The sequence below is a fragment of the Rhineura floridana genome, chromosome 8 (assembly GCF_030035675.1).
Source record: "Rhineura floridana isolate rRhiFlo1 chromosome 8, rRhiFlo1.hap2, whole genome shotgun sequence".
NCBI classification, from domain to species: domain Eukaryota; kingdom Metazoa; phylum Chordata; class Lepidosauria; order Squamata; family Rhineuridae; genus Rhineura; species Rhineura floridana.
The window spans coordinates 126,930,489-126,943,367 of NC_084487.1; the positions used below are offsets into that span (position 1 = coordinate 126,930,489).

Genomic DNA, 12,879 nt, shown 5'->3' on the forward strand with positions numbered 1-12,879 from the left:
TGCATTACAATATACCACCTCAGAGAATGGCCAAGAGAAAGGAGGAACTACACAGGCTGTTCCCCTTAAGAATAAAAGCCATAAGGGGAACAGGAAGCTACTTCCACACATATAAAAAGCAACCAGGTGCAGGGTAGTTTAAAAAAACCACAGCAGCACACATGCCAGATTCAAGACTTTGTAGTTAAAGATACCTTTTTAAAAATTAAGTCATAACTTACTACTTATTTAAGGAAAAGTCATATTTTATTTTTTCTGATTACCTAATATAGGAGCACACCAGAATCAAAACAGACTCCTTAACGTTTAGAACACCAAATGAAAAATTGCTACTACTGATTAAAATTGGGCTCCTGATGATTTAATTGATTGATCTAACAATTAAAAATAGATCGGCTAAAAAAATGACACAATAAACATTTTAGAATACCCACACATTTATCTTATTTATTTTTGGAATTTGTATCCAGCTTTTCAGTTCAGGAGTGCTCAAGTCAGCAAAACAATATATTAAATCCAAATTTAAATCAGCAATATTATACAGCCACGAGAGTGGCTGTATACTATAGCCGGCGTGGATTTTTCATATTCCGCAATGTTAAATTAAGAATACCCTCCATGCCATTCTGATGCTTCCCATAAGCTCATTTCAAAACAAAACCTTACAAAAATTATAGTCCTGAACTCAGAAACGCTTGCTTAACAACTGTCTAAATTTTCGTGGCAATACACAAAACAATCAGAGAAAATAGAGAGTTGAAAGTCTAAAAAGGGGGGGGGACGCAGAGCCCTTTTGGACTGTTTTCTGTCAGAGTTCTCATAATCTGTTGAAATTCATTAAAAATCAGCCATGTTCACAGAGTACCTGTAATCCTGTTAATGACCTTGCCCCATACTCTGACCTTCATTTTCTGCAGTTTAAAAAATGCCTGGCTGATTTTTAATTAATTTAAGAAATTTTGCATAGAATAATAGTGTTGGGCATGCTCAGTACGAATCAACTGACAGTGTTCTAAAAGCCAGACTCACAGCTGCTTGGCTTGCCTAATCAGGGGGCCACACCCACACCAGACTTTGATTTCACTTTAGACAGTCATGGTTTCCCCCAAAGAATCCTGGGAAGTGTAGTTTGTGAAGGGTGCTGAGAGGAGACTCCTATTCCCCTGACAGACCTCCCGTGGCCAGAGTGGTTTAACAGTCAGCTGCTCTGATTGAAGCTCTGTGAGGCGAACAGGGCATCTCCTAGCAACTCTCAGCACCCTTCACTAATTACACTTCCCAGGATTCTTTGAGAGAAGCCATGACTGTCTAAAGAGAAATAAAGGCCTGGTGTGGATGTGGCCAGGCACAGCTTTGGTTTAAACATGGGTCAGAGGCTACATGTGCCTGCTGTAGAATAAAAAGGTGGGGGAAACGCTGAAAAGTAATGATACTGTTCACAATGTTTTCCTTTTGGAAAAGGGGCTTTCCCTTCTGCCCAGTGCCCACCCATCCAATCTCCTCCCCTCCCTGCCCCTCCCCTGGGTCAGTGTTGGACTATGACCTGGGAGACCAGGGTTCGAATCCCCACACAGCCATGAAGCTCACTGGGTGACCTTGGGCCAATCACTGCCTCTCAGCCTCAGAGGAAGACAATGGTAAACCACCTCTGAATACTGCTTACCTTGAAAACCCTATTCATACCATCGCCATAAGTCGGGATCGACTTGAAGGCAGTCCATTTCCAAACGTAATTGCACAGAAATGAATCCCGTTGAACTCAAAAAGTACGCAAATGATCAAACCCACCCTCCTTTCTCCTCCCTCCTATCCTCTCCCTCTTGCCTCTTCACTCCCACTTCTTTGCCCCTCCCTCCCCATCCCCATCCCCATCTCCTTCCAATCCCCTCCTCCCCCTTCCGCCCTCCCCATGGTCAGTTTTACCTATGTTAAGCACAATTGCACAGGAGTAAATACCATTGAACTCAAAAAGCATGCACATGATCAAACCTGCCCTCCCCTCCCTCCCTTTCCAACCCCCTCCCCCTCCTTCCACTTCCAATCCCCTCCCCCTCCCATTGCCCCTCAGTCATTTTTACCTATTCTAAGCACGATTGCATGGGAGTAAATTCCAATGTACTCAATAAGCATGCAAATGATCAGGCCTGCCTTTCCCCTCCTTCCTGTCTCCTCTCCCTTCCACCTCCCCTCCCCTCTTCCTTCCTCCTCCTCCCCTGCTCACTCCAGCCCCCCTCCCTCCCCCCAGTCAGTTTTATCTATCCTACACATGATTGCACAGGAGTAAATCCCACTGAACTCAATAAACATGCAAATGATCAAACCTGCCCTTCTCCTCCCCTCCCCCTACTGCCTGCTCCAATCCCCCTCCTCCCCCCCTCTTCATCCCCTGTGGTCAGTTTCACCTATCCTAAGCATGATTGCAGAGGAGTAAATCCTACTGAACTCAATAAGCATGCAAATCCATCAATCCATTCTCAGCAAACTTGCACAGGATCCCATTTCTTACCTCCTGGATTAAAAAGCAGAGAAATTCACTAATAGACAAAAAACGCACGGTTTAAGAACGTACCTATAGCCCACAGATATTTCTATCCAACTTTAAAAAGCAGGGAAATTGGGCAGCTATAGTGAATGCACCAGGGGAGCAGGAGAACTGAACTCCTCTCTGGGATATTGTACTGCCCTACAAGTTTGTCACAATGGAAACAGAATTTGGGTTGGTCTTTCACAGTCCTATCCACTTCCTGTGTAGCTTGGAAGAATTTGGTAACATGTGCCTCTGAGCATATGGTGAGTGGTGGCAACACCTGCAATCAGTCCAAATAATAGAAACAAGAAATGTGCTGTGCTGATCTTGTTTTAGCAGGGAGGAGGAAGCAACATTATTGTTGTGGTTGATATGTGCCTCCAAGTCGACTACGACTTATGACAACTCTATGAATCAGTGACCTCCAATAGCATCTGTCATGAACCACCCTGTTCAGATCTTGTAAGTTCAGGTCTGTGGCTTCCTTTATGGAATCAATCCATCTCTTGTTTGGCCTTCCTCTTTTTCTACTCCCTTCTGTTTTTCCCAGCATTATTGTGTTTTCTAATGAATCATGTCTTCTCATTATGTGTCCAAAGTATGATAACCTCAGTTTCATCACTTTAGCTTCTAGTGATAGTTCTGGTTTAATTTGTTCTAACACCCAAATATTGGTCTTTTTCGCAGTCCATAGTATCTGCAAAGCTCTTCTCCAACACCACATTTCAAATGAGTTGATTTTTCTCTTATCAGCTTTTTTCACTGTCCAACTTTGACATCCATACATAGAAATCAGAAATACCATTGTCTGAATGATCCTGACTTTAGTGTTCAGTGATACATCTTTACATTTGAGGACCTTTTCTAGTTCTCTCACAGCTGCCCTCCCCAGTCCTAGCCTTCTTCTGATTTCATGACTATTTTCTCCATTTTGGTTAATGACTGTGCTAAGATATTGATAATCCTTGACAAGTTCAGTGTCCTCATTGTCAACTGTAAAGTTACATAAATCTTCTGTTGTCATTACTTTAGTCTTTTTGACGTTCAGCTGTAGTCCTGCTTTTGTGCTTTCCTCTTGAACTTTCATCAGCATTTGTTTCAAATTATTACTGGTTTCTGCTAGTAGTATGGTATCGTTTGCATATCTTAAATTATTGATATTTCTCCCACCAATTTTCACACCTCCTTCATCTTGGTCCAATCCTGCTAACTGCATGATATGTTCTGCTTATAGATTAAATAAATAGGGTGATAAAATACACCCGTCTCACACCCTTTCCGATGGGGAACCAATTGGTTTCTCCATATTCTGTCCTTACAGTAACCTCTTGTGCAGAGTATAGGTTGCACATCAGGACAATCAGATGCTGTGGCACCCCCATTTCTTTTAAAGCATTCCATAGTTGTTCATGATCTACACAGTCAAAAGCTTTGCTGTAATCTATAAAGCACAGGGTGATTTCCTTCTGAAATTACTTGGTCCATTCCATTATCCAACGTATGTTTGTGATATGATGTCTGGTGCCTCTTCCCTTTCTAAATCCAGCTTGGACGTCTGGCATTTCTCGCTCCATATATGGTAAGAGCCTTTGTTGTAGAATCTTGAGCATAACTTTACTTGCATGGGATATTAAGGCAATAGTTCGATAATTACTGCATTCCCTGGGATCCCCTTTCTTTGGAATTCGGATGTATATGGAACGCTTCCAGTCTGTGGGCCATTGTTTAGTTTTCCATATATCTTGACAGATCTTTGTCAAAATTTGGACAGATTCAGTCTCAGTAGCTTGTAGCAACTCTATTGGTATGCCATCTATTCCTGGTGATTTGTTTCTTCCAAGTATTTTAAGAGCAGCTTTGACCTCACATTCTAAAATTTCTGGTTCTTCATCATATGGTTCCTCCGTGAATGAATCCGTCATCCTGCCATCTCATTTATAGAGTTCTTCAGTGTATTGCTTCCATCTTCCTTTTTGTTCCCCTGTTGATTATTCAACATCCCTACTCTTGGTTTAAATTTCCCTTTCATTTCTCTGATCTTTTGGAATAGGGCTCTTGTTTTACCCTTTTTGTTGTCCTCTTCTATTTCGATACAGTAACTATTGTAATAGTTCTCTTTGTTTCTATGTACTAGTCGCTGTATTGTTGCATTTAGGGTTCTGACTGTGTTTCTCTCTCCTTTTGCTTTTGCTTTCCTTCCCTCTTTAACCATTTTAAGAGTTTCTTCAGTCATCCATTGAGGTCTTTCGCTCCTTTTAACTAGAGGTATCTGCATTCTTCCCTGATCACGTCCCTGACTTCATTCCATAGTTCTTCTGGTTCTCTGTCAACTAAGTTTCAAGCCTCAAATCTGTTCCTTATTTGATCTTTATATTCTTCTGGGATGTTATTTAAATTGTATTTTGGCATTATGATTGCTTTGTTGTTCTTCTTTAGCTTTACTCTGATTTTCGATACGACCAGTTCATGATCTGTACTGCAGTCTGTTCCTGGTCTTGTTTTCACAGAAAGTATGGAACTTCTCCATCTTCTGCTACCAATTATATAATCAATTTGATTCCTATATTGACCATTTGGTGATGTCCACATGTACAGTTGTCTTTTTGGTTGTTCAAAAAATGTGTTAGCAAGGAACAAATTATTGGCTTCACAGAATTCAGTAAGTCTTTCTCCTGCTTCATTTCTGTCTCCTAGGCCCCATTTCCCCACAATTCCTAATTCTTCTCTGTTCCGTACTTTTGCATTCCAATCCCCCATGATTATCAGCACATATTATTTTGGTGTGTGATCAATTTATTCCTGTACTTCTGCGTAAAATCTCTCCAATTCCTCTTCTTCTGCGTTTGCCGTCGGAGCATAGACTTGGATGATGGTTATGTTGATAGGTTTCCCGTTTAATCTCATTGATATAACTCGCTCAGACCTTGCGTTGTAGCTCCTAATTGCTCTTGCTACATCACTTCTTACTATTAAAGCAACCCCGTTTCTTCTTAATTTCTCATTTCCTGCATAAAATATTTTGTAGTTGCCTGATTGAAAATGTCCCATTCCTGTCCATTTTAGTTCACTCACACCAAGTATTGTAATGTTGATGCGTTCCATTTCTTGCTTAACAATTTCTAACTTTCCCTGGTTCATGCTTCTCACATTCCATGTTCCTATTGTGTGCGTCGTACAACTCCAGACTCCTTTCGCATCTGTGCGCATCAGCCTCTGGGCTTCCTTTCGGCTTTGACCCAGCTGCGTCATTAGTCACAGCGCTACTCGTACTTGTCCTTTGTTCTTCCCCAGTAGCTTGGTGAGTGCCTTCTGACCTGGGAATCTCATCTTCCAGCACTATCTCGTGTTGCATTTTGGATACTCTGTTCTTAGGGTTTTCGTGGTAAGAGGTATTCAGAGGTGGTTTACCATTGCCTTCCTCTGAGTTAGGATGCATCTTAGTCTGGTGTCTTAGCTTTGACCATTCCGCCTTGGATGCCCCTGCTAGGAGTCTAGCCTCTTGGTCTAGACTCCTGACGGCATTGCTCTTAGCTTCTTCAACACTCTCAAACCCACTCACCACGTTAAGGTGTGCATCCTAGAGGGGGCAACATTATTAAGACAGTTGATATAGTTCAGATGGTCAATTTAAATATGTCTGATTTACTTTGCAATTTTAGTGAAGTTTCCTATAGGAAATCATTTTCTTTTGTTTCTATTTCTGTGAAGTACAGCAACACTTTGCAAAGTTTACACTAAAGAAACTCCAAAGATAATTTTGGAATAATGGCACTGACTATTCTGCAGAATAGTCTCCAGTGGACATAAGGAGTGTCTCAGTTTGGACAAGATAAAACAGTGGGAGGCGAAATATATTCAAGCAAAATTCTAGGTGCGCTCTATGTTTTTAATTGACCGTGCCCACCTTGCCTTAAATGAAGTGGTTGAAACATAGCAGGCATGCATTCTTTTTTCCAACAGCTAAGAGTCATTGATGAAGTAGCAACATGCTGTAATCAGTCTGATTTTACATCAAATTGCAGTTTCAGATTCAACTGTTAATGCACCCAAAATAGAAATAGTGCATAACCTCCATTTTGCAACACAAAAGGCTATCTTCACTATCATATGACATTGACCAATAAAAAGGCTTTGAAATTAATAAAAATAAATTTGACACAGATTTCTAGGATGAATAATGAGGGAAATAAAATGTTCTAGATTAGATTCTCTGTAGAAACATTAGTAACACAGGAAAGAAGCAAAGTAAGAACACCAACAAACATACAAAAATATAATTCTCCATCTTTGGAGATGGCAGGTGTTGCCACCACTCACCATATGCTCAGAGGCACATGTTACCAAATTCTTCCAAGCTACACAGGAAATGGATTGGACTATGAAAGACCAACCCAAATTGTGTTTGCATTATAACAAATTTGTAGGGCAGTACAATATCTCAGAGAGGAGGTCAGGTCTCCTGCTCCCCTAGTGCATTCACTATAGCTGCCCAATTTCCCTGCTTTTTAAAGTTGGATAGAACTATCTGTGGGCTATAGGTACATTCTTAAACCATAAGGGGTTTTTTGCCTATTAGTGAATAACAGTTTTAAAAGCTGTATGTAGAATCATTTTCTAAAAAGCAAGATCATCTCTCTTTTAAAAAATGTCAGGATTCATGTTTTTAGAAAGAAAAGAAAGCCACAATGCTGTACATGATGCCTGGCATCTTAAATGAGTACTAAAACTCCAGACAAGTCTAGACTGACAATTAAGTGGGAACAAAGATCAATCTCTGTACTCTAGCATAACGTGCAGCAACTAGGGCAGGAGCTGCTAGCCTGACACAGTAGGAGACAATTATCTTCTAGATCAGAAATGACAGGTGGCAGCACAACCTGGAAGAGTGAATATTCTGACATAGTAATCTCACCAACAATTGTGTTCATCCATAGTGGATATAATGTAGCATGCTCATCCACTGTTGCACAGGCAATGTATGATTACACCAAAATGCAGAGAGAGATATTTTATACTACGTTAAGAACAAAATGTGTGTGCTGTGAGGACAGGCAGGGTCTTACACTGGTATGCATCCAGAAATGAAAAGTATCACTGGTCTATATCTGAAAATGAACAAACCATGGTTTAAAACCAACCATGGCTTAGCATTATGTATGAACACAGCCAGCGTAGACAGGGTGACCAGATCAACCATGGCTTAGCAAAGCTGTTAGTCACCAAACCACAGCCTCCAACAGTCTTGCTTAGCCATGCTTTATTTGGCCACCCCATCCTAAACACTCAACAAGTTACAATGGCATGAGGTGAAAACAACCAAACTTTGGAGAAACAAACCATGGCTCATATACTCATCTGTGAGACAACTCATGGTTTGTTGAATAAATCATGGTTTAAAACCAATTATTACTTAACATTATATATGAACACAGTCAGTGTGGCGAGGGCTGATCACGTTGGTCTTTCTCACAGTTTAGTCCATCCCAGGAGGAAGGGAGCCAATTCCACAGTAGAGCTCCATGTGATTATCTCCAGTGATGCCACTGTGGGACTTTATACATTTCACTACTGCTGTGAGATAAACTCACAGAAAAGCATCTCCCACTGTGTTAGTGTATCATTTAAAACATAGGTAGAGAACTTTTGATCCTCCAGATGTCTGTGGACGTCTACCGTCCCTGAGCTTTAATCATACTGGCTCCAACAACATCTGGAGGGCCACATCTTCATCAGTCCTGAATTAAGAGGATACCTGAACACCTCTTTTTTGGGGGGGTGTCAATGATTGGACTAGCCTCTCATACCACTAAGTAAAAATAGGCAAGGCATTAGCAAAAGCTACATCCAGAAGGCAGACACTGAATGTTGCAAAGCTGGACTTCCAATTTTATTGATTCTGGATATGGGAAGAGCAGAGCAGAGCAGAGCACAGAAACATGAGCTAGTAAGGCTGAGGAAGGATTATTCCTCAAAATCAGCATTACCCAACCTTTTTTGACCCAACGCCCCTTTGCAAAATCTTTTTGTGCCCAACGCCCCCCTCAGATTAAGTATATGCCAATGCTTCCTATTATACTTAATATACTTAACAACAAACTCATTCAGTTTACCGGCATTGTTTCGTTAAACAAGTTCATTTAAACATCACAGAAACAATGGGTAGCAAGTGTGTCCCATTCCTGAAGAAAACCAGTGAATAACTGACTGTCTGCATCACCCGTTTGCACACGGCACTCATCCGTTGGAAGAATGCGCCCTCCACCAATACACCCAGCTTATCAAACACTCTCTTGTGATTGGTTCCAACATCCCTCAAGACAGCATCGGAACATTACCTAGTGCCGGGGCATGGCTAATATCCCCATTCCTTGACATGACACTGGCCGCTATTCAGAATTTCTTTACTAAAGAGCACACACTATTTATAGTGTTATTTCCATGAATTGAGACTATTAAATACATTCTAACTGGGGAAAAAACAGTTTAAAAATTAATGATTTGTGTATTAAATAAAATTAAACTTAAATGCTTCAATTGTCGCATCAGACCACCAAATGTCAACGCCCCCCTAATGAACCCAAACGCCCCCCTAAAGTTTGTAGTCACGCCAATGCCCCCCTGAAAGGCTGTAACGCCCCCCAGGGGGGCGCTACCGCCCACGTTGGGAATCGCTGCTCAAAATCCAAGAAGCTGATTCTTGCACTTCTACCTGCCATGTTATTAAAGTAATGAAGGGTAAGCGGCACAGTCAAATTCAAGGTCCTCTCTTTTCCCTTCAGTACCTGATAAGCACTGAAGTGAGGCTTTTTTCCCCCGGAAAGAAACAAGTTGTCACCTCTGAATGCAAATTCTGAGACAGAGCTAGTTTTCTGTCCAAACCTAAGTGGAATTCTGCATCACCCCAACAAGGCATACTAAGAAATTTTCTCTTTCCCCCAGTTGTGCTCAGTGGCCAACTTCCATTCCAATATCCTATATATGCAAAGAAGAAGGGGGATGCTTCTTCAAAATAATCCCCCAAACACTGGTCTTGCCATACACCAAGGTAAGATACCAAGTTGCATCTGGAAATTGTAGGTACCATTGGCTTTGACCGATCCCTCAAATTTCTCCTTCCATCCCAGTGCAACAAGCATCCACAGGGCTACAATACAGGTGATCGTCAATCCATAAGCTACGCCCAAGCCCCACTGCTCAACAAAGAGCTCATATACTGAGGACCACACTGGAAGCTGCCTTATACAGAGTCAGAGCATCAGTCCGTTTATCTCAATATTGCCTACATTGACAGGCAGCAATTCTACGGTTTCAGACAGGGAAGATTACCACCCTTTCTGGAGATGCCAGGGATTGAACCGGGGACCATTTGCATACAAAGCATATGCTCTACAGCATTTCATCTTCACCGGTAGCCCTAGTGCCAAACGCAGGACATTTGGAACAAATGAAAACCCCACATCCATATGAAGGAAAGGGCACAGGACAAATGAAACTGCCTTCCCATCACAACCACACACAGGAAAATAAACTCCCCTTTCCTGTGTCCAGTACAAGCAGGCCTGGGCAAACACAAAGGTTAAGTCACCTTTTGAAGAATAAGGTTCAGGCAGACACTCTCCTCCCAGTCAATATCTGGATCTCCCAGGCCAGGCAGCTTCTTAGAATCCCTGCGGTACACTTCAACTTCAACCTGCTGAGAGAAAACCAGAAGGGTCTTCAAGTAAATACTGTGCAGTGACAGAAAAACTAGTGTTTGAGCGCGTACAAATTTGCTAAAAATAAAGACAGCCCGGGCCCTCAGGTTCACAATCAAGCAGAGAAGGGGAGGGAGAATATTCAAAGCAGTAAGCATTCAAGACTGTTACTTTCAAAAGTTGGGTGCAGTGGCGTACCAAGGATGGAGTGGTGCAAGCGGTGAGCCCCGGGTGCAGGCAATAAGGGGGTGCAAGAAAAAAGGGACTGCCCAGAGAATGACTGGGTGGGGGGAGGGGGAAGCCGGGACGAGAGCCCTCAGAAGAGCCACTGGGGAGCTGCGAAAAAGTGCCCCCAACCAGGAGAGAGAACCCTGCCAACTCCCGCTAAAACTGGATCGCCGGCCACCACCACCACCTCCTCAGCAGCGTCGGGGTTTCCTTCATCCCGGCTTCCGCTGCGCTTGGGAAGGTGGGGGGACCACGGAAGGGGTGGGGAGAGGAGACCTCGATGTCCTTCAGAACGCCAGAGGTTAATTAAGTGTGGCAGGAGGGGAGGTTGTGGAGAGTGATCCTAAGCGAAGGAGGAGGAAGCGGAGCAGAAGGGAGGGAGGGAGAGAAGAGGTTTTCTGTCACACACCCGCGACAAAGCTCGTGGGGGGCAAACGTATTGCGGGGGGAAGAGAGAGAAAGACTTCCTTTTCCCCAAGGAAAGGCAGGCACTGGAAGGAGGCAGGCCCCCTCCTCCTAGAAAGGGGCCTTTTGCCTTTGGGGGTGGAGGTGGGGGGCTTCCCTGCCCCCCGGAACTCCCTTGCACGAGGTTTGCTGCTATCTGTCCACTTTCTCCATGCACCAGGCATCATTTTATACACATCTATCATGTCATCTCTAGTCCAGCATCCTGTTCTCATAGTGGAGAACCAGATGCCCATTACGGGAAGCCCGCAAGCTGGACCTGAGTGCAAGAGCACTCTCCCCTCCTGCAGTTCCCAGCAACTGGTATTCGGAAGCATGCTGCCTCTGACCATGGAAGCAGAGCAGAGCCACCCTGACTAGTAGCCAATTATAGCCTTATGATCCTCCATCAATTTGTCTAATCCTCTGTTGAATCCATCCACGTTGGTGGCCATCACTGCCTCCAGTGACAATGAGTTCCACAGTTTAACTATGTGCTGCAGGATGAAGTACTTTCTTCTGTCTGTCCTGAGTCTTCCAACATGCAGTTTCATTGGATTCTAGCGTTATGCAAGAGGGAGAACCACCTTTCTCTATCAACATGGAGAGGAATGTTCATCATAATAAAATTTAGGGACACCCAACGAGATGGAATGTAAGAAGATTTAGGATAGACGAAAGGTAGAACTTTTTCACATGGCATGCAACTCATTTAAGATTGCTGCCGTGGTTGGTTTAAATGGTTTTTTTTGTCACTTATGTGTCTTTATTCCCGCATTCATTGTATTATAATATATTTATTGTTTTGTGATTTCAAATTGTGGTAAGCTGCTCTGAGAGGTTCTTCATGGGCAGTATAAGGGTGGGCTAGACCTTTTCATAAGGATTAAAATAATTCATGTAGCCTGCTCCCCAAGATGTGATGAGGACTACTAGCTCAAATGGCTTTAAAAAAGAGTCAGGCAAATGCCTTGAGGAGAGCGGCTGGTGGCTCCGATGTCAGTGGCGCACTGGAATCCGCTCCAGGTTTTAATCCAGACTTTTGAGGAGCTGTCCAAGGTACTGAAACCAAGACCCAAAATAGGTTCAGGGCCTTGGCCAGCTCCTTGAAAGTTCAGACTAAAACCTAAAGGGGATTCCACTGCCCCATGGACAAGGAGCCACCACTGAGGGAGGGCAGATGTGTCTGCCAGTCATAAAGGCTTTACGGAACCTCCAGTTTTAGAGGTAGTCTACCACTAAATACCAGCTGCAGCGATGGGGAGGGGGCTGTTGCCTTCCTGCCCTCCTTGTGGATCTTCTTGCTTTCCAGTGTGGAAGGCAGAATTTCAGACTCTGGCCAGCTGGCTCTGGTCAGACGCCAAAGAGCAGTGGTGAAAGGCAAATGGTTCTCCGCAGAACACCCCCTAAAGAAATCCATCATTTATTTATCTTATTTATTGCACTTTTATACCTCCCCACAGCCGAAGCTCTCTGGGCGGTTTACAGCAATCAAAAACATTAAAACAAATATACAATTCAAAACACATATTTTAAAAACAATCATGTTTTGGGCAACCAGTTTTTTGTATTAATCCATTACTTTTTCCTTTTTTTTGTACTGTAATATTTATTTTATTTTTTATTTTATTTTAATTTTTACTGGCATGATTATATATACGGAGTTTAATAAAAGAAAATTTTCACTGTCTGCGTTTCTTTTATGAATTAATTAATTATTTGATTTATATCCCGCCCTTCCTCCCAGCAGGAGCCCTTTTCTGGCCATTATTATAATTTGTTTCATTTCATGATTATTACTGAAAATAATTTTGTCATATAGAGGAGGGGGGTGTTAAAAAATGATCCACTCCGCGTGTCAAATACGCTGGCTACACCACTGGTTGGGTGTGAATCCCAAATCATGAAGAAGGATTAGTGATGCTACCATATTGTAATACAGTAATCATTATTTCCAAATTCTTCTCTCTTAGAATTTTAATTCAA

The 12,879-nt window shown here is 42.6% G+C and overlaps 1 protein-coding gene across 3 annotated transcripts in view; it reads right to left on the reverse strand.

Annotated features, from left to right (window-relative positions):
* The window catches only part of KIAA0930 (KIAA0930 ortholog), a 111,430-nt gene that overhangs the window by 9,836 nt on the left and 88,715 nt on the right, over nt 1–12,879 (reverse strand). Inside the window, exon 3 of one of the 3 annotated variants that reach the window (XM_061582410.1) lies at nt 10,113–10,217. The exons of 1 other annotated variant lie outside the window; for it this stretch is intronic. In XM_061582410.1, coding sequence (XP_061438394.1) covers nt 10,113–10,217 — 105 coding nt within the window. Of the gene's footprint in view, nt 1–10,112; nt 10,221–12,879 lie in introns of all 3 variants that reach the window. One more of the 3 variants, XM_061582409.1, reaches the window with a different exon arrangement.